At 36.6% G+C, this 23,168-nt stretch overlaps 1 protein-coding gene across 5 annotated transcripts in view; it reads right to left on the reverse strand.

Moving 5' to 3' along the window:
- CCDC18 (coiled-coil domain containing 18) overlaps positions 1-23,168 on the reverse strand; it is a 96,997-nt gene that overhangs the window by 72,005 nt on the left and 1,824 nt on the right. For 2 of the 5 annotated variants that reach the window (XM_035018013.1, XM_035018015.1), the window contains exons 2-7: positions 22,187-22,322; positions 21,517-21,688; positions 18,506-18,664; positions 13,756-13,862; positions 12,014-12,142; positions 2,221-2,317 (exon numbers count right to left, since the gene is read on the reverse strand). In XM_035018013.1, coding sequence (XP_034873904.1) covers positions 2,221-2,317; positions 12,014-12,142; positions 13,756-13,862; positions 18,506-18,664; positions 21,517-21,688; positions 22,187-22,322 — 800 coding nt within the window. Of the gene's footprint in view, positions 1-2,220; positions 2,318-12,013; positions 12,143-13,755; positions 13,863-18,505; positions 18,665-21,516; positions 21,689-22,186; positions 22,366-23,168 lie in introns of all 5 variants that reach the window. The other 3 variants (XM_035018014.1, XM_035018016.1, XM_035018017.1) reach the window with 2 other exon arrangements.

Genomic DNA, 23,168 nt, shown 5'->3' on the forward strand with positions numbered 1-23,168 from the left:
ATATGGTTAAGAGCCTATGACGAGGGGCCACGGCACTACCATCTGAGAGCTAGTGTTCTGGCCTCACAGGGGCAAGGCAAGCGACTCAGGTAGTGACGCTGCATCAAGTTACTAAAGGCTAACTATACTGCAAACGTTCTAGAGAAATAATTTTTGAAATTTTAGCCACTGAATACTCCCACTGAAATCACAGTTCAAATCTAAAACAGATAAAAGTCAAGTGCCCAGGGGGCACCTGGGTGGCTCAGTCGGTTAAGCGTCTGCCTTCGGCTCAGGTGGTGATCCCAGAGTCCTGGCATCGAGTCCCACATCAGGCTCCCCCTGCTCAGCGGGGAGCCTGCTTCTCCCTCTGCCCCTCCCTGCTGCTCATTCTCTCTCTCTCTCTCTCAGAGAAATAAATAAAATCTTTAAAAAAAAAAGATAAGCACCCAGGTTGGAGTGGTAGAAGAGGGCTCAGTAGATCTGCCCCACTTTCTCTGTTACATCTACCTAATTATAGGGCTCTGCTGAGCATGGTTTGAAACTGATAATCCTAAGGAGAAGTGTAAAAAAATCATCCTACATTTTCCTCTCTTTCCTGTATAAAGTCCTCCCTCTCCACTGAGTATTCTACCTCCCCCTACAGATTACCTTATTAAAAATCCCTTCTATGCGATTTCATTCCCACAGGGACCTTCTCCAAGGCTTTCAAAACTGTGATCTGATTAATTTACACTGAAGACCAGTACGTAATAGGATTCTGATTTTTAAAATTTTTCATTGAAAAATAGTTGACACACAATGTTACATTAGTTTCAGGTGTACAACACAGTGATTCAGCAACTCTATGCATTATGCTATGCTCACCACAAGTGCAGCTCCCATCTGACACCATGCAACACTATTACAATACCATTGACTCTATTCCCTATGCTGTGCCTTTCATCCCTGTGACTTATTCGTTCCCTAACTGGAAGCCTGTACCTCCTACGGGTACAGCCATTTTGCCCTCCCCCTGCTCCTTCCCTCTCTGTGAACCATCAGTTTGTTTTATTTATTGGTCTGATTTTGCTTTTTGTTCGTTTTTTAGATTCCACATATTAGTGAAATCATATGGTATTTGTCTTTCTTATTAAATTTTTATTTAAAAAAATTTTTTTAAAGATTCTTCTTATTCATTTGAGAGAGAGGGAGTAAGAGAGAGCACAAGAGCGGGGCGAGGGACACAGGGAGAAGCAGACTCCCTGCAGAATGGGGAGCCCGATGTGGGGCTTGATCCCAGGACCCTGAGATCATGACCTGAGCTGAAGGCAAACACTTAACCAACTGAGCCACCCAAGCGCCCCTCTTATTAAATTGTTTTTTAAAATTTCATTTATTTGACACAGAGAGAGGCTGTGCGAGCACAAGTAGGCAGAGCGGCAGCCAGAGGGAGAGGCAGAAGCAGGCTCCCCGCTGGGCAAGGAGCCTGAAGTGGGACTCGATCCCAAGACCCTGGGTGGGATCATGATCTGAGCCAAAGGCAGACGCTTAACGACTGAGCCACCCAAGCAACCCTCTTACTAAATTTTTAATATTTCTTCTACCCTTCTACATTCCTTTGAACAGAATCATTAACTCCCTCTGTTTCAATTATCTCAAGATGAAAGTCTCTCACATTAGTATCTATTGACCAGACCTCTCTTCTGAGCTCAACATCTGAATATTCAGCATGTGGCCTCCTCCAAACAGGTTTTATTACCCATATGGTATTACTTGAAAATATTAAATGAATGTAATAAAGCCACTATACTACTATGCAGAATCTGTTCAAGGATCTTCCTTCTGAGAAGCAGAAGACAGACCCTCCCAGGGTGGTAGGTCCAGGGAGACCAACTGAAGGCTATACAATCTACTCTGCCTTCATTTTCATCGAGGTGATGGGAACAAATTCAGCTCCAACCTCTGCTCACTCACCTCATCTTTCTCTGCATTTTTTTCCCTTTTTCTATATATTGTTCTTCCCCTTGTCTCCATTCTTTTCCCACTTTGGATAAAAAAAAGTTTTTTGCTCATTATAAGAAGATTATGAACACCAGTCTTAACCAGTATTTATAAATTCTTTATTCCAACAATTTTTATGAGATCATAAAAATTACTCACTGCTTTAACTCTAAACAAACATATTCTATTTATGTCTATTTTTATATTTAGAATATAGACAGTAACACAAAACACTGAATTGGCACATCTGCTTCTTACCTTTTCCAGTTTTTCTGCCACTTTTTCTTTATAATGTTGGAAAGCTTTACTTAGCTCTTCAGCATTATATAGTGCTTCATTCCTTTGTCGTTCAGCTCTAAAATTTAAAAAGGGATGATTAATAAAAGTAAAGAATGCTCTGCATTTGACTAGTGAAACTCCAAAGTAACCTGTATTTTATTAGAAGGAAAAATTAAGAGATGAGCAGTACTAAAAAAGAATAGTAGGCTTAAACTGCAAAATGAAGAAGAGAGACTACAAGAATTTCCTCACTATTATCAATATGAAAAGTAAGATGTAAAATACATAAACTTTGAAACATATATACATTCGTATGTGTTGGCAATTTTTTTTCTTTGTCTGGAAAAGACAGATTAAGGGAAGTGGCCTAGGCTGTATAAATTTTCAAAGATCAGTTATTACAGAATCAGTCCACTGTCTAATATATTAAAAATACTCAGTAAATCCTGTGACCTTTGCAAAGGGCAAGTAAATTTTCAAAAAGGTATTTCAGAAGACATATCTAAAAATCTGAACAACAAAATCCAACCACTACAAAGCACTGCCTTAGTTAACCCTGACCTCTCCTCATACTTAGACATTGAACTGAGACTACTGGGCTGAAATGTAGTCAATATCATACCCACACCTAAAAATTTCTCTATTATTTAAATAAACCTCATCATATTCTTTCCAGTGTAAAGGAAATTAGTGACTCTCTGCTTATCAAGGGTGAATTCTTCTTTTTTTTTAATATTTTATTTATTTGACAGAGAGCACAAGTAGGCAGAGCGGTAGGCAAAGGGAGAGGGAGAAGCAGGCTCTCTGCTGAGCAGGGAACCCCAAGTGGGGCTTGATCCCAGGACCCTGAGATCATGACCTAAGCTGAAGGCAGCCGCTTAACCAACTGAGCCACCCAGGTGCCCCTTGTTATAGTTTTAATCTGCATTTTTTTTTTTAAAGATTTTATTTATTTATTTGAGAGAGAGAGAATGAGAGACAGAGAGCACGAGAGGGAAGAGGATCAGAGGGAGAAGCAGATGCCCCGCCGAGCAGGGAGCCCTCTTGGGACTCCCGAGGATCGGGACCTGAGCTGGGAGCCCTCTCGGGACTCCAGGATCATGATCTGAGCTGAAGGCAGTCACTTAACCAACTGAGCCACCCAGGCACCCCTTAATCTGCATTTTTGATCAACTGAGGTTGAGCAAGTTTCTAAGTTTCAATGGCCATTTGGATTTCTCGTCCTTACCTGTTCAGATCCTTTGTCTTTTTTTTTTTTTTTATTAAAGATTTTATTTATTTGACAGAGAGAGACACAGCGAGAGAGGAGAACACAAGCAGGGGGAGTGGGAGAGGGAGAAGCAGGCTTCCCGCCGAGCAGGGAGCCCGATGCGGGGCTCGATCCCAGGACCCTGGAATCATGACCTGAGCCGAAGGCAGACGCTTAACGACTGAGCCACCCAGGCACCCCCAGATCCTTTGTCTTTATTACTAGATTTTTCCCTCCCTTTTCTTACTGATTTGTTAGAGTTTTTTATGAATTCTGGATACTAATCTTTGTGAATTAAATTATTTGCAAATATTTCCCCAAATATCTGTCTTGTCTTTTTCATTTTTAAAATGATGTGTTCTATAGAAGAGAAAGTTTTTATTTTAATGGATTTTAAATTTAGCCATCTTTTCCTATAGTATTTATGCTTTCTGGATCTCATTTATTTATTTATTTTAATTCAATTAATTAACATATATCTGAATCTCATTTAAAAACATTCTTCCCCCTTCTATGAGACATCATGAAAACTATTCCTCTACACTTTCTCTAAAAGTTTTACTTTTCACAATTGGGTCTTTAACCCATCTGGAATAATTTTTTGTATACAGATATAGTATTGTTAGAAGGTAGAGGAGGGACAGTAAAGTATCCCCCAAACTAAGAAGGCACTTTGAGACCAGAAAATGAAGCACACCACTCCATACAGTTTATACAGTTTTATTCAGGGTAACTTAAGTGGTGGGGGGGCCATATCCGTGGTCGTCAGCAAAAAACCATCAGCAAAAAAACACATAGCACCATAGCTATTCTCTATAAAGTCCAGACTTTAGCCTATAGATTTTATAAAGCAGGGGGACACGTGGCAGGGAGGAGAGGGGGACACTGTAGTGAGATCAGAGGGTTTGCATGCACCTGACAGCTAACCATTAATTAGATTTTGTGGCCTACCTATGCATCAGAAAGGGGAAAGACTAAGTTATTTCTAACAGATTCCTGGGAGGCCAAAGCAAACCTCCCCCTATCCCTACCTTGATGGGCATTTCTAAGGTATGTATACTAATCTCAAGGGGCCCAGAACAAGTAGCCCCAAGAGAGGTAATCCAGTGAACATGAACAAGATGAAGAGCCAAAAACAGAGTCAGTATTGTCAGCACTCCTACAAGTACAAAGCAGGGATTTCATTTCTTTTTTTTTTTTTTTTAAAGATTTTATTCATTTGACAGAGAGAGAGCGAGAGCAGGAACACAAGCAGGGGGAGTGGGAGAGGGAGACAGAGGCTTCCCGTAGAGCAGGGAGCCCGATGCAGGGCTTGATCCCAGGACCCTGGGATCATGACCCGAGCCGAAGGCAGACGCTTAACAACTGAGCCACCCAGGCACCCCTAATTTAATTTTTTTTAAATCAGTAATGAATTCTCCCAGCAACATTTTTTGAACTTTTTGTTTTTTAAATTTCAAATTGGTACCCCTTAATGCAGATTCACCAATTTTTGATATTTTGCTACAATTGCTTGTGTCTCTCACCTGAGATGTTTTTGTACTGAACTACATTCTAGAGAAATTAGTAACCTTCAGCCTTGAATACTTTATCATGTATCCTAAGCAAACAGACATTGCCTCATACAACCACAACTATCAAATTCAAGAAATCTAAAATTGTTACAATACTATTATCTAACATATAATTCATATGTAAGTTTTATCAGCTATTCTAATAATGTTCTTTATAGATCTTTTTTTTTTCTTCTGATCCAGAATCATCACATACTGCTTTTATTTATTTATTTATTTATTTATTTCACATACTGCTTTTAGTTATCTTATATCTTTAGTTTCTTTAATCTGGAATATCTCAGCTTTTTTTTAAGTCTTTCATGACACTGACTTTTTTTTTTTACAATAATAGCTTGAATTTATTCAACATATATTACGTGCCACAGACAACTTTAGATGCTTTTTATACCTAATCAAATGGTCACAACTCAGTTAATCGGACATTATCCTTATTTTATCTGTAACTAGCACCCAGAAAGATTAAACAGTATGCTCAAGGCATGCCCTCACACATACTAAGTAGTAAACACAATGTATGAATCTAAGAAGCAGGTGGGCCCTTGCTCTCAACCACTGGGGTACACGGACTACTGATACAAAATTAAATGTCAAATAAGGCACACAAAAAAAACATGTGCTTTTAGAATCATGCTATGCAGGGTGCGTGGGTGGCTTGCAGTCATTAAGCGTATGCCTTAGACTCAGGTCATGATCCCAGGGTCCTGGGATAGAGCCCCATATCGGGCTCCCTGCTGGGTGGGAGGCCTGCTTCTCCCTCTCCCACTCTCCCTGTTTGTGTTCCTGCACTCGCTCTCTGTCAAATAAATAAATAAAATCTTAAAAAAAAGAATCATGCTATGCAAGTAATTTTTTCTTATATAGGGAAATATGAGCATTCTCTGTTTAATAAGTAGAAAAAACCTTTGCACACACACACACACACATATACACAAAGGTTACTCAAAGGTCTATTCTGACATTGCCATTGAAGAGTCACACAGATGAGATCTTCAACTGCCAGAAGCTGATGGTCAATTCTATGTTGACTGTGAACCCCCAGATTCAATGACTCTACCTTCTTTTACTTCCTAATGTGATCAAGTATAAAGTTAAATGACCTATGACTAAAGCTGCCAGAAATGTGCTGCAGCCACTCAAGCTATCTGAAGTAGATTATCACTACAACATGTTTTTCTCATCCTGCTTCCCTCTTTTTTCTCAACTACCTACTATTTCGTAAGCCTTTCTTAAGCTTCACCATGAGAGAAACACATCAAACTAGGGTTTTCTTCTGTTCTCTAGATGGTTGATGTGTACCAAGTGAGAAATCCAGTAATTCAATGAATGCATGCTGCTAAGTATCTGCTTAACCTTGCCTGTTTCCTTATGAGTAGATTCAGACTATTCATTCTTGTGAGCATACTACATAAGTGACATTGTACCCTTTCCACTATACCACATATGAAACACATGATGTCAGTCTGTCCAACACCTTAACTTATTGATTCCTCCATTCTTTCCCCTGATCTGTTATGCCACCTGTTACATATCAAGTTTCCCCTGTGTGCGTATTTGCTAAAGAGGGTCTGTTCCATACAACTGATTTTTTTTGTTTGTTTGTTTATTCCTATACCAACATCACACTAACTTAATTCATATAACTTCAGAAGTCCTGGTATCTATACGCATGTTCTCCACTTTGGTCACAGCTTCAAAATTGCCTCCCTTATTCTTAGACCTTGTTCTTACATATGATATTTAGGGTCACTTCAATATGTTTTACCAAATATTCTGTATTTGATCTGGATAGTAGTTATGTGGATGTATACATACACAGACGTTCATTCACTTAAGACTTCTGCACTTTACTCAGTAAAAAATTAAAATAAAAACTAAATAAAAATTCTACAGAAAATATGTACAGTCTTAATGAATATTTTAAAATGTGCTCAGGATTTGTTTTAATCAGGTATGGTGAGACACACAGACATGGAAATGAATGTCATGAAGAAGGAAGTTATTAAACTCACAAATCCATAGAAACAGGAGACATGACAGGCCATGCAGGGGGCCGTGCAGGGAAGCATCAGGGTTGGTCAGGAGACAGAGAAAGTTGGGAGAAAAATGTGAGCAAGAGATGTTACTGTGGTGTCTGTGGGAAGGAACAGTTAAGGCAGGGTCAGCAGGTTTAGGTTTGGTAGTATGAATAATTTCAGTGGGCTGGAGTGTAAGACTGTCCTGAGTTGTCTACTACTTGGTCCTGAGGTAATTAGGGCACGGGATTATTGGCCCTGAGTGTAAGAGCCAAAGATTGGATACAAAATATTTCAAGCACCCAAAAGGGTTTCTACCAATTTACACTCCTACTAGAAATATATGAAAATTCCAGAGGCTCCACAACTTTGCCAAAACTTGATATTGTGAGTCATTTTCATTTTAGCCACTGTGGGCCATTATGGTCCTCTTTCCTTTTGTCACCATTGTTTTGTTTGGTTTACTTTCTTGTAGGCAAATTTTTAACAACTGATTCAATACCTGTAATGGCTATATATCTATTCAGGTTTTCAATTTATTCTTAAATTCTGTTAAATTATATTTTGTTGAAAAATCACTTATTCAGGGGCGCCTGGGTGGCTCAGATGGTTAAGCATCTGCCTTCAGCTCAGGTCGTGAGCCCGGGGTCCTGGGATCGAGCCCCACATTGGGCTCCCTGCTGAGCTGCTGCCCCCCTGCTTGTACTGTCTAATAAAAAATAAATAAATAAAAAATCTTAAAAAAAAATTTATTCAGTCTAAGTTTTCATATTTACCATTCTAAAATGGTTCATAGTATTTGGTCTTATTTCTTAAATCATAGCTAAATCTGTAATTTAGAAGTCCCTTCTCAATCCCAATATTGCTTTTGTGCCTTGTCTCCTTGATTAATCTTATCTGATACCCATTAGTTTGGTGATTATGAAAAGAACCAGACTTAGGTTCTGGTGATTCTATTGTTGTGATATTTTTTATATCACTCCATTTTAAGAGCTTTCTAATCTTTATCCTAATTTCTTCAATGCTCCATAAGTAGCAAGAAGGCTGGCTTTAAATTTCCAAACACACATGATTTCGGGGGATTACATTCTAACTTAATTGTACAACAGTCTGAGAAGGTGATATGTACAACATCAATCGTTTGGTGTTTGTTGAAACTCATAGTTTCTGGCACAGTGAGGTGAGAGATTATATATGTTCTAGAAGTGCTTGAAAGAATTTGAATTTTCATACTGTTGGGTATAGGGTTCCATATATACACACGAGATCAAGATTGTTGTCATTCAACTCTTCAACTTCTTGCTTTCTTGTTACTAATCTAATAATTCCTAGTAAATGTGTAAAAATGTTTCCTGTATGATTACAGATTTGTTCATTTCCATTTGAAATTTTACTATTAGATTCATACAAGTTTAGAATCTTTAGGGCTCCTGCTTAAGTGTTATTTAAACATTATGTAAGTCTTTTTTTTTTGAGAGAGAGAGACAGAGAGAAAGAGATGTGTGGTGGGTAGAGGAGCAGAGGGAGAGAGAATCTTAAGCAGGCTCCACACCCAGCACAGAGCCCAACATGGGGCTGGATTTCACAACCATGAGATGATGACCTGAACAGAAATCAAGAGTCAGACACTTAACCAACTGAGCCACCCAGGTACCCCTATAAGAGTCATTTTAACTCTAGTAATGCTTGCTGCACTTAAATCTATTTTGTGTAATATTAATATAGCTATATCTACTTTGTTTTAGTGACTATTGGCCTGAAATATTTATTTTAATTCCTTTGCTTTCAATTTTTCTGTGTCCTTATATTTTGGGTATGTCTCTTATAAACAGCATAAAGCTAAACAATCTCTTCCTTTACACTAGCTTTCTAACCCATTATGATTATGATTAATCTTCTGCACCCCAAAAATGTCTTTGCAAAGGTTTCAATTTCAGAATGCCAACACCCATTCTAGATGGATGGAGCTTCAAAAAGCTCTAAAAAATTTAGATGTCGCATCTCTACCTAAAAATCTCAATTGCCTATATATGCTCTCCAGATTAAAATACAAATACTTTGGCAAAACAAAGCCATTTACAGTCTAGACCAAGCCTGTCTTTCTGTCTTGCCTCATTTCCTACTACACCTATCCATTTATAAGTACAAAAAACTCCCTAGTGTTCTTCAGCAGTGATGCTTTTATACTTCTATGCCTTTGCACATGTTGTCCAGAATCTGTGAAAAGTCAACACCCTACCATAAAAATTATCTCTTATTTAAGTTTTACAGAGATAACTAGTCACTCGTCCTCTGCACTTTTTCTTAGCTATATTATGAAGCTAGTCTTTGTGTATTATCATCTCACTTTTTCAAATAACCATGCACAAAATGTTTATCTAAGTAAAAATTTATCTGAATATGTCTTAATTTCAGAATATTTAACCCCACGGTTTATACTTAAAATAGCTACCTTTGTTAGTGTTTGTTTATTAAGAGGCACCCTACATTTCTTTTCTCATTTAATCCTCACATAGATATAATATCATCTTGATTTAATAGATGAACAAACTGAGGCTCAAGAAGGTTAAATAGTTTGCCCAAGATAACAGAGCCACTGAGAAATAAAATCTGGTTAACTCCAAAACCTAAATATTTTCATAAAGTAATAGTGCCTTCCAAATATATACTAAAACTTGAACTAGACTAACCAAATACTGCTGGGAAAATGTTCTTCCAAACTCATTTTTTTTTTAAGTTTTTTTTTTTTTTTTAAAGATTTTATTTATTTATTTGACAGAGAGAGAGAGACAATAAAAGAGGGAACACAGCAGGGGGAGTGGGAGAGGGAGAAGCAGACTTCCCGCTGAGCAGGGAGCCCGATGTGGGGCTTGATCCCAGGACGCTGGGATCATGACCTGAGCCGAAGGCAGACGTTTAACGATTGAGCCACCCAGGCGCCCCATTCCAAGCTCATTTTAATGAAAAATGACTTAGGGATTTTGAGCAGTTTTTAGAAGTTTAAATGCACATGCAAACAAATACTTAACCTATTTATGACAACTTTTCAAAAAATACTTTCTTAAAAAAAACTTTCTCATAACCTTACTTTATGATAGTATACATTTTTTGAAAATAAAAATTTTTTTGCATTCCCACCAACAGTGTAAGAGGATACCCCTTTCTTCATATCCTTGCCCAACTGATTCAGTCACTCTGGAAAACAGTATGGAGGTGCCTCAAAAAGTTAAAAATAGAGGTTCCTGGGTGGCTCAGTCAATTAAGCATCTGACTCGTGATCTCACCTCAGGTCTTGATCTCAGGGTTGTGAGTTCAAGTCCCGTGCTAGGCTCCACACTAGGCATGGAGCCTACTTAAAAAAAAAAAAAAAAAAGTTAAAAATAGAACTATCTTATGATCCAGCAATTGCACTATTAGGTATTAACCCAAAGGATACAAAAATACTGATTTGAAGAGATACATGCACCCCAATGTTTACAGCAGCATTATCAACAATAGTCAAATTATGGAAAAAGCCCAACTGTCCATCAACTGATAAATGGATAAAGAAGATGTGGTATGTACATACAATGGAGTATTAGTCAGTCATCAAAAAGAATGAAATCTTGCCACTGGCAAAGATGTGGATGGAGCTAGAGAGTATTACTGCAGATGAAATAAGTCAGTCACAAAAAGACAAATACCATATGATTTCACTCATATGTGGAATTTAAGAAACAAAATAGATGAACGTGGGTGGGGTGGGGGGAGGCAAACCATAAAGCAGACTCTTAACTACAGAGAACAAACTGAGGGTTGATGGAGGGGAGGTGGGTAGGGGATGGGTTATGGGTATTTAGGAGGGCACCTGTTGTGATGAGCACTGGCTACTGTATGTAAGTGATTAAATACTAAATTCTACACCTGAAGCTAGTATTAAACTGTATGTTAACTAACTAGAATTTAAATAAAAACTTGAAAAAGAAAAAAATTTTTTTAAGATTTTATTTTATTTTTTATTTGAGAGAGACTGAGCACACAAGCATGCGAGTGGGGGAAGGGGCAGAGGGAGAGGGAGTGAGAGAATCTCAAGCAGGCCCCCTGCTGAGCATGGAGCTAGACGAGAGGCTCAATCTCACAACCCTGAGATCATGACCTGAACCAAAACCAAGAGTCAGATGCCTAACTGACTGAGCCACCCAGGCCCCCCAAGAAAAAAAAATTTTTTGAAGATCAAACTGCAGATTATCATTTTACCCTGTGTAAAAGCTGCTATAATTATATTATGATATTAGAAAATATTATTAAACTAAAAAAATTTAAATCTTTATTAGTTTAAAAGTTAATTGACATTCAGAGTTAATGGTTCCTTACTCAAGGCTACCTACAAAACTTTATCTTAAAACATGTTTTATATAAAATAAATACTTTTGGGGGCGCCTGGGTGACTCAGTCGGTTAAGCATCTGCCTTCGGCTCAGGTCATGATCCCAGGGTCCTGGGATCAAGCCCCGCATCGGGCTCCCTGCTCAGCGGAGAGCCTGCTTCTCTCTCTCCCTCTGCCTGCCGCTCTGTCTACTTATGCTCTCTAGCTCTCTGTCAAATAAATAAATAAAATCTTAAAAAAAAAAATACTTTTGCATTACTCATGTATTCCTAAAGGAAGACCCAACTACACTTCCTCATGAATTTTATGTAGGTCATACAACTTAATTTCAGAAATAAGTAAATATCATTACACTGATTATCATTATCAGGCTTCTAATCCCAATCCAGATGCCAGTAACATGAAATTTTTAATAGAAAATGAAAAATAATTAATAGACAAAAAGAACATTAAATTATCCTACTACTAGGTTTCTGAAATTCTTTTCACTTTAAAAATTAGCTATAATTTTAAATAGGTAATATATTTTTTTTCCATCTACAAAAACAATTTGCTTTGAAAACACATACCTCTTTCCTTGTTTACTTTGTTCAAGTAAGTCCACCTTTAACTTTATACATTCCTCTTGGGATTTCTGCAAACTCTGTTCCTTTTCAATCACCATTTTCTGGCTCTGCTCTAATTTATCTTCTGCCTCTCTATTAAATAAAGAATATATATACATATTTTAAAGATTGATTTATTGAGAGTGTGTGCGTGCATGTGCAGGCAAGTGGGGGGAGGGGCAGAGGGAGAGAACCTTCAAGCAGACTCCCTGCAGAGCCCCACAGGGGGAAGGGGTGGTGTTCATCTCACGACCCATGAGATCATGACCTGAGCAGAAACCAAGAGTCTGACGCTCAACACCCAGGTGCCCCAGTAAAGAATATTTTTAAAGGCTATTAAAGAGATTATTCCAGGTATGCAAGAATAGCTCAATATTAGGAATTCTATCACTTTAAATCACTGAGGTAAGAGAAACCAATATTTAATAAAAAATAGACAAAATTCATCCCTTGCCTACTAAGAGTCTTTATAAAGAATGAAATGATACATATATTTGAAATAACAGCTTATATCCTATTTCATAGTCAGATACTAGAAGCATAACCATAAAGTTCAGAAACTAGTTAAGGATGACTATTATCACCCCTATATTCAATGATTTCTCTAACAGTTACAAAAAGAAAAATGAAAAAGTAGTAATCATAAATATTGAAAAGACAATATTTTCTTTTTTTTGCTGATAATATCATTAGCTGCCTGGAAAATCGAGGAGAATCAAAATGAAAAATTATTAGAATAAAAGAGTATGACAAATAGTCTAATTATAAAATAATTATATTACACAAAAAGCAACAGCCTTCCTATATACCATCAATGAACAGAACATGAACAAATTCACAACAACCAAAAATATAAAATACCTAGGAATAAAATTAAAATTACATGTAATACAAAGAAAATTACAAAATTCTGATGGTCATGAAAAATGACTTTAGTGTACATGAGAATCACCTGCAGGACTTATTAAAACACAGACTACTGACCTCTTAGAATTTGTAATTCAGTAAATCTGAGATAGAACCTGACATCTACAAATTTTTAAAAAGATTTATTATTTATTTATTCTAGAAAGAGAGAGAGAGATGGGGGAGAAGGAGAGAGAATCTCAAGCAGAGATTCTCCACTGAGCGCAGAGCCCAACACAGGGCTCAATCTCACAACCAAGATCATGACCTTGAACCAAAACCAAGAGTCGGATGCTCAACTGACTATGCCAGCCAGGTGCCCCTGAGACCTACAATTTTAACAAGTTCCCAGAAGATGCTAATACTGCTGGTCCCAGAACTACACTTTGAAAATCATCAAAATGGAGTAATGGGCTATTTAGTATACATATATTTCTCATTTTACTCAAAGCAGAAGAAGGGGATAAATTATAAAGTGCCTGATTCCTTCTATTTTATTTCTTGAACTCCCACTGAAACACCAGCATGTACTACTCTGTAGGGCAAGAAAGGAACTAGTTCATTTTCAATAAAAGCATGTAAATAAGCATCTCAGCTAAGATTTAGTCTTTTTTTAGCCCCCTTAAACTTCATGCATCCTGGAGCCAAGAGGAGGTATGATGGATTGGGGAACAGATTTCCTAAGTTCTAAGACAGTCTACAGGACACTACAGATTTACTGGGGTAGGGAACAAGATTTCACTAGATACACCAAAAAGCAAAAGAAATAAAAATTTTAAAGCCATAAAAAGTATTCTTACCTCAAAACTTTATCTTGGGCTGAAACTTCTGCTTCCAAATTTATAATCTGTTCTTCTAAGATTGGCACACTGGCTGCCTGTTGTTGAACAGATTCAAGCATAGAAACCTAAAACAAAACCAAAAAAAAAAAAACTTTCAGAGCACTTCCTTTCAGAAGATAAATTAATCTAACTGGTCCTTTGTTTCTTTTTCTGTCTGATGAGGGTGTCCGATATAACTCCTTAATCACTGGTCAAATGTGAAGCTCACCCTATCTATTCCTTTGATCAACAATTTACATGGGCGTGTCATCATCACAAGCCAGTGTCAGCGTGTAAGCTCTTGCCATTACCCTCAACTTAATATCCCAAGATAATTGATTAGCTTTTTGTGGGTGAAAAAAGAATCTCTACTGACAACATCCAAAAAGATAAATTTCACATAAATCAGAAAATTAAATATAAAAGATCAAGTCATAAAAATGTAAACAAAAAAACACCTATTGAATCTTTTTACAATTGAAGACCTTATTTTAGAATATATGCTTACTAGAAAAAACCTAGAAAATACAGAAAAGCATAAGTCCAGGAATGAAAGCCTGGAATACAGCTCAATATCTCTGTTGGTAAATCAATACTCTTTTTCCCATTCCTAAAACACCAACAGTCAAATGATGGCCTATCAGGAAGAGATAGAAAATTTATTATCTGGAGAAACTGAACAGGAAGGGTTTAGAACTCTGGGACACTATGTATTATGATAAGCAGGGATGAAGTAGTTATAAACAAATTGATTAATATAAAACAGTCAACTTCCCACTAGTATTTCATCTCATTTAGGGCTATCCCACAGGTGGGAAATCAAAGGATTCTTTGCTGGAGAAACTCAACAGCTCCAAAGAAAAAGACTTCACATACTGATACTGGATGAAAGAGACAAGGTATCTCCCTACAAAAGAGCCATCTCCCTAGGCATCACCAACATATGAAGCTTACTGGACAACAAACTTCACCTTTGTACACAGAGGTTCTAAACAGCATTTAAGTGCCTTTCTCTTTTTTTTAAAAAAAACATTTTTTTTAAGATTTATTTATTTGAGAGAGAGTGAATGAGAGAGAGAGAGAGAGCACATGAGAGGGGGAAGGGTCAGAGGGAGAAGCAGGCTCTGCGCTGAGCAGGGAGCCCAATGTGGGACTCGATCCTGGGACTCCAGGATCATGACCTGAGCCGAAGGCAGTCGCTTAACCAACTGAGCCACCCAGGCACCCCTAAGTTCTTTTCTCTTAAATATAAATAGCTAAAACACTAACATCTGCAAAAAAATCCTGCTAACATAAAAGTCAGAGGCCAAAACAAAGAGGCAACTGGCAGCAAGCAAGGCAAGTATGCACACACGCATTCACACACATCATTAAATCTTCAGAAAGCTAAGTGAGGACACTGCATCAGGATATTATTTAATACAAAGCAAAGAATCAGAGGACATGGGAAAGCTCTGGAAAATGAAAAAAATATGACAGCTAAAATAAGATTCAACAGAGGTGTGGATGATAGTGTTAAGAAATCTCCTAAACAGTATCACAGGAAGACAAGGAGATAGAAAACATGAAGAAAAAAAAAAAAAAAACCTTAATAGATTAAAAGGTTGAAAGAGTTAGAGGACCAATCGAGGTGATCTAATATTCACCTAATAGGAAAAATAGAAGAAAACAGAGGGGGGCGCGGGGCGCCTGGGTGGCTCAGTCGTTAAGCGTCTGCCTTGGGCTCAGGTCATGATCCCGGTGTCCTGGGATGGAGACCCACATTGGGCTCCCTGCTCCGCGGGAACCCTGCTTCTCCCTCTCCCACTCTCCCTGCTTGTGTTCCCTCTCTCACTGTGTCTCTCTCTGTCAAATAAATAAAATCTTTTAAAAAAAGAAGAAGAAGAAGAAAACAGAGGGAAGAAAATTATCCAAGAGATTGCATAAGAAAAATTTCCAGGACCAAAGAACACAAGATTCCAGCCTGAAAGGGTCCTCATGTACCTACTACACTGAATAAAAGGTCTATTCAAAGATATGTCATTCTGAAATTTTGAAACACCAAGGAAAGAGGGAAGATCCTTAAAACTACCATAAAAGGAAAAACAAATGGAAAAAAGTTACATACTAAGGAATTGATTCACAATGGCATTGGACTTTTCAGAGAAGCAGCAGAAGATGGAAAACAAGAAAGCAATGTCCTAGAAACTCTAAGGCAAAATAATTTGGGGGAGAAATGTCAGGGGAGAAATTAGGACATTTCAGACAGGCAAGGGGGTTACTAGAAAAATATGTTCCACTTAAAGGAAGACTAAACCAAGAAAGAAGATGACACAGGATCCAGGGAACAGTAGATCAAACCCAGAATATCAAAGACAAGTCCCAGGAGAGCAGCTGGACAGCAGGCCTGGAGAGCAATAAGCTTGGGAAGAGCTGAATGCCTGGCTCCAAAGTGTAACTACAAACATTGGGAAAGATAAATTATGAATATACTGGTTGATACAATGAGGAATTCCAGCACAAGATTTCCAATAGTGGTATATATGCAACAGCAAAAGCTGAGACCTGCCCTAGAAAAGGGAATCTCCCTAAAAATATTTTGTTAGGCAATGTAGAAAATGCTGAGATGGGAAGTAAAATATAAATAACTGTCCTTTTGCCTAGAATAAATAACCACTGATGTGTCTATATACTAAAAGAAAGGAACAAAATGCTATCATTAGTTCAGTAGTTATTAGTAAAATTCTCTTAACATCTCTTTGCCTTTAAATAATTAAGCTTCTATGACTTCAGAAAAAATCTATAGTTGGTAGAAAAATTAAATCAATAAACAAAAAAGGTGAACAAATTACACAGCAAACAAATATACTGAAAAGGTAAATCTTGTGAGAAATCAAGAAAAACAAAATATTTTTCCCTCAAAAAAATAAAATGTTTTAAAAAAAAAAACCTCAGGAGAATGCAGAGTACAGTAAATTCTGGAAAAAAAAAAATTCCCTGTGATTTGGTCATTCTAAAATTCTATCCTAGAAATAATCCCAAATACAAAGAAGTTTCTTGTTCACTGGAGCATTTTTTTCTCCTTAGGCTGGAATTATCTCCAATAGCACTTTGTTTTGTTTAAAACATACAGAAGAGGTGGCTCAATCGGGCAAGCGTCTGCCTTGGGCTCAGGTCATGATCCTGGGATAGAGCCCCGCAGATGACTCCCTGCTCAGTGGAGAGCCCGCTTCTCCCTCTCCCTCTGCCCCTCCTCCCTGCTCATACTCTCTCTCGCTCACTCTCTCACTCTATCTCAAATAAAATCTTTTAAAAAATTAAAAAAATAATAAAACACACAAAAGAAAAAAAAAATCTCCCATAATCCTACTACTTAAAACAATACATCTATAAAAGTAAACAGTGAAAGCCTCACCACAAGACATTCCAATCCCTCTCAAAATTAACAACAATGTGGAGCACAGTCTTTCTGTTCTTACATATGTTACATATATCTATATACATACACACAAACATACAGACACATTTGCTCTTTTATAAAAAGCGAAACTGGGATCACTGCCTATGTGTGTTGCTCTGTAATGTTCCTCTACCACCCAATATATTAGTGCTATATGCAGACATCGTTCTAGGTGACTTTTCACATATTATTATTGAACCTTACAATGTTTCATAAAACAACCTTGCATCTTAGAACTGATATATTTACCTCAAAAAAAAAAAAAAAGCTCTGTAGCAATCCCTTATATGGATATATCATACTTTACCATCCCTCTATTATTGGACATTTTGGTTTCTAATTTTTTGTATAATTCCGATCATACAGCAAAAAATAGGAAACCATTAGGGGTGCCTGGCTGGCTCAGTTTGTAGAGCATGCAACTCTTCATCTTGGAGTCATGAGTTCGAGTCCCATGTTGGGTGTAGAGATTACTTAAAAAAAATAAAAATAAAAATAGCCACTTAAAGAGGAGAGTTATTAATTAAATTATGGCATAATCACATAAAGGAAACAATGTTATGATAAAATGATCATTGGAAAAGCTGAGTAAATGTATCAGAAAATGCTGAGACGATGTAAAAGTAAAAAACACAAGAAAAAAGAAAACTATTCAAACAGTCTGGATTCAACAATGTAATAAACCAATAAAGTAGCTTCTCGTTGGTGGAAACTGGGTGATCTTTCTCCCTTTCTTCTCTATTTTCAAAGTTTTCAACAATGAGAATGTATTAGTTTAAAAAGGGGCGCCTGGGTGGCTCAGTTGGTTAAGCAACTGCCTTCGGCTCAGATCGTGATCCTGGAGTCACGGGATCGAGTCCCACATCGGGCTCCCTGCTCAGCACGGAGTCTGCTTCTCCCTCTGACCCTCCTCCCTCTCATGCTCTCTGTCTCTCATTCTCTCTGTCTCAAATAAATAAATAAAATCTTTAAAAAAAAAAATTAAAAAAAAAAGGAAGATAAATAAGCTGTATTTTCTTTATAAAAAGAAAACCACATAAATTTGTAATCTTAAGATTTTAAGAAGCTTTGACTTATGTAAACACACACAGTATACAATTTCTCCTAAATCATTTGCAGATTTTAAACTCATGTTAAATTGATTCCATAACATGTTGATCCTATATTATCATAATAAAAATTATTATATATAACACATTAAGGCAATACACAGAACATATTTCCAATTATAAATCTTAAAATGATTCAAATTGCTTTTTATTGGCATAGGCACCACTTCAAGAAACATACTTTTGCTCTTGACTGTGTTAATTCAAAGTGGACAGATTCCATTTTAGTCATTAAAGAATGATTCTGTGAGACCAAACAAGCATTCTGTTGCCTGAGTTTGTTAAGTTTCTCTCGAAGATTTCTGATCTCCTGGTCCATGGGGGCAAATGAAAAAGACATCTGAAAAATGAGAAAGAGCAAGTTATTTTGGATTATTTCATTAAGCACTATATGTAATGGAAAATGATGAACTGTCAGTAAAATGACTAAGTAGCTCAGAAAATGAGTTAAGATATTTAGTGAGTGCTGGTGAGGATGTGTGGGACAATCAGCACTCTCCTCCACTGCTAGTGGATGTATACATAAATAAGTACAGCTTAAAAAACAATGGTACACTTTGGGAAAGTTCTTGGTATTATCCAGTAAAGTTGAAGATGCTAACACTCAACAATATTACTCCTGGGTGTAAATCTAAAACTTTTACACCTGAAAATATAAAAATATTCATACCTACTACATTTGTCCATAAGAGACAATAAATGGAAAGAATCCAAATGACCATCAACAACAAAATGGATAATGAATAAATTCTTTAAACTATACACATTTTTATTATACTTTTGAATATATATTTTATAATAAATTATTTTAATTTTCCTGAGGGTTGAGGTTTTTAAGATACGATTTTTTTTTTTAAAAAGTCATATGCAATTCAGAACTCAAAACTATAAAAGATACACACAGAAGCCTCATTCCCATTTTTAGTAGGTAGGTAACCATTTTTATAAGTTTTAAGATTTTATTTGAGTGAGAGAGAGGGAGGGAGAGCGAGCACAAGCAGGGGGAGGGGGCAGAAAAAGAGGGAGGGGGAGAAGTAGAACTCAACATGAGGCTCATGAAGCTCCATCCCAGGACCCTGAGATCATGACCAGAGCGGAAGTCATATGCTTAACTGAGCCACCCAAGCACCCCTTTAAATTTCTTATTTATAAATTTTTATATAACACCAATCATACAGCAAAAAATAGGGAATTGAAGCACCCAGGTGGCTCAGATGGTTAATCGTCTGCCTATGGCTCAGGTCATGATCTCAGGGTCCTGGGATCGAGCCCCGTATCAGGCTCCCTGCTTAGCCAGGAGTCTCCCACTCCCCCTGCTTGTGCTCTCTCTCTCTCAAATAAATAAAATCCTAAAAAAAAAAAAAAAAAGGGAACCTGCCTATATAGGGAAGCTAAGTTATGGTCTTCAACACAGTCTTCTAGTGTTTCCACTTTCATTTGCAAGCAATACAAATTACCCACCCTCACAGTGACTTATGCAAAAACTAGCATTCTATATGTCATTCTATACCTTGCATTTTTTTCTTAAATATATCCTGCCAATCTCTCCACAATCAATATAGTTAGAAACTCCTATTCTTTCATCTCCCCACCTCAGCTGCAGTTTCCACTGCATGTTTATTCAACCAATCCCCTACTGATAGGCACTTGAGGTATTTCTAACCTGTTAAGACAAACAAAGCCTCATTTTGTACTCATGCAGGCATACCTGTCATGTTTTCTTCTACAAGAGGGATTTCCATGTCAAGGGTAAACGCGTTTGTGATTTGGGGAAACATTACCAAATGCCCCTCCATATGGGGTTGTATCATTTTGCACTGCTACCAGCAATGTATGAGAATGCCCATCTCCTCCTAATTTCACCAATAAAATAGTGTCAAATGTATGATAGGTACAAATTGGTACCTAAGTATAGTTTCATTGTGAATTTCTCTTATTATGAATGAGACTGAACACCTTTTTATTTGTTCAAAGATCATTTTAATTTCTTCTTTCACACATGTCTTTTGTCCATTTTTCTACTGGGTTGTTGATCTTCCTAGAAGCTCTTCCCATATTAGATATTAGCTCTTTGTCTTTAATAGGCATTACCAATATTTTCCCCACCAATTTGTCATTAGTCTTTTGATTTTGTTTAGGGTAAAACACAGTGATTTCAATTAAAACATATATGTAACAAAAATGATCAGCAATTTGAGTTAGGATACAGGTCAAATTTCCCAGAATTACACAATCTTTGTAGAAATGAAATTTGAATTTATTTTCTAAATTGCAGGCACACATAGCTACATTAAGCAGCTTCCTTACAAAAAGAAAACCTTTCAATTGTTAGCTTTCTGAAGTGGGAAGAGCACATTTTTTTAATTTTTTTTTTTTTTAAGATTTTATTTATTTATTTGACAGAGACAGCGAGAGAGGGAACACAAGCAGAGGGAGTGGGAGGGGGAGAAGCAGGCCTCCCGCCGAGCAGGGAGCCCGACGCGGGGCCCGATCCCAGGACCCTGAGATCATGACCTGAGCTGAAGGCAGATACTTAACGACTGAGCCACCCAGGCACCCCGGAAGAGCACATTTTTATGAAAGAAGATTATGATGTGCATATGCAACCATATGCAGGCATGCATGCTGGTGGTGAGGTAATAAAGAATAGGAAGAAGAGAGCAGAAAGGGAGATTGAAGAGCTGAGTAAGGAAGAAAGGTAAACACAACAAGGTAGATAATAGGACGGAATAAAAAAGACAGAAGGAGAAAATTCCAGACCAGTAAAGATGTCTAAGATCATCCAGAAAATTTAGGGATAATGAAAAAAGAACAGTGCCATGCCATCATACAGCACTTGATCCTGGCTAAATATACTAAATACATTTTAACCACTTAATAACTGATTACCTATTACGTATAGTGCCCAAAATCACAGGGGTTACAATTTACTTGGGGAAAGCAAGACATTTAATTGCAAAAAGGTAATAAATATAGAAGTTTAAAAATAGAGTAATACACTAAAGCAACTACTTTCTTGTGAGGACACAACAAGAACCATAATATTTAAATTCAAGAGTCTTAAGCACAATGGTAAAAGACTATGGAAAACATAAACAGGCATTTAAAGAAAAAACTCAAAGAAAAAGTATTTTAAGTAGACAGGTCTGAAACTAAAGCTACTTTTAAGTAGACAGGTCTAAAAACAATAACCTTATCTCTTGGCTTTTTTTGAAAATCAGTACTGCCAGTGGGCATTTTACAAACTTTTTTATAAGGTACGTAATTCAAAAGTCCAAGCTTAGGATGAGAAAGATCTTCCAGAATGAGTTTTTCAGATCTTGAAAGATTAGAGGCATAATCGGAATTTTCACTTGGACTAACACTAGAGAAAAAATAAAAATACATTTTAGTTCCTAATTTAAGTATTCACTCCAAATTTCTATACATTAAATAAGAAAACAGAAAGAAAAGCACCTGAAGTTCTGCTGGAAATCACATTCAGTTATGAACTTAAGGCAATGTTTCAACTAAATTTCTTAATAAATTGTTATGAGTTTTAAACTAATAATCTGTTAGTTAGAAAGAGACTCTATGGTAGGATTACTTAAGATTCAAAAAACAGTCATAATAAAAGATTAAGCCCAAACATATATTTTATACTGAGTCCTAATATAGCAAAGGTGTTTACTTAATGTATAAACATTAACGTATAACACTTCTCTAACATTTCTATTTTTTTCCTAAACCAAGAATTACATTAAAAATTACAGATTATTTCGTATTCTATTCTATTAGAAACACAATATATAATAATGAAATCCATACATTTTACATTCATAAAGTCATATTCTGAAGTCCATATGTGATTTTACTTACGTACCTGGATAGCTCTTCCCCTAAACTCTGCAAACTCCATTCCGTTATCTTCAGTTCATGTCTTAAGGAAGCAACATTTGCAAGCAAACTTTCTTCTTCATTGTCTTTATTACAGTAGTCTGATGAACTAGATTCCATTTCTTAAAAAAAGAAGTGTATTTCTTGTACCTTGCCAGAAAGAATCTGTGGTGTCAAAATACTCTCACATTAATAGAAATTTTTCTCATTATTATTTTTCTGTTTATCTCAAATGTTGTGCAATCTTTCATGGTAATTTAAGACAAAACAAAACAAAAACCCAGTAACAATGAATTTCTCTGCAGTGTAAAGCCAAGGAAATAGAAAGTTCAATAGTTCCCCCTTTTCTAAGCACATTTAATCTTTCTAACAATAGTGCACATTAAATATTGTTATTCCATGTTAAAGTTAAAACAAACTAAGAATAAGGCAAATTAAAGAATTTGCTCAAGGTCACAAAAACTGTAGATGGTGGAAACAAGATCTGAACCTAAGTCATCAGGATCCAAAGACCTTTTAATTATGTCACACTGCAATTTCTAACTTATAGATCAATTTCAAGATGAGCTTTTGAACTTACATACTCAAGTTACAAGCTCTGGAAATCTGATAAAATTGGTATCATTACAGTCACTCATATTTCCTTAATGGCGATTTATTACCAAATAAAGGTTATCTCCTCCTCCCATTCACAATAGTTATAAAATTTAAAAAACACACACCTTCACATCACAACCAGAGATCAAAATGGCATTTGGCAAGTTAACTCAGAAATACATGAAGAAAAGTTTTTCTTTCTTCAACTGATGAGTATCTCTAGAGTTGTGAAATTCTCTACTAAATAACCTTTACACATAAAAATCGTGATAAAGGGCCACATTTTATTATTAATAATTAACACATATAATCATTATGTATTAAAATACATATTAAGGGGCGCCTGGGTGGCTCAGTTGGTTAGGCGACTG

Source organism: Mirounga leonina, unplaced genomic scaffold (genome assembly GCF_011800145.1).
Source record: "Mirounga leonina isolate KUSES-001 unplaced genomic scaffold, KU_Mleo_1.0 Mir_173, whole genome shotgun sequence".
In the NCBI taxonomy this organism is placed as follows: Eukaryota; Metazoa; Chordata; class Mammalia; order Carnivora; family Phocidae; genus Mirounga; species Mirounga leonina.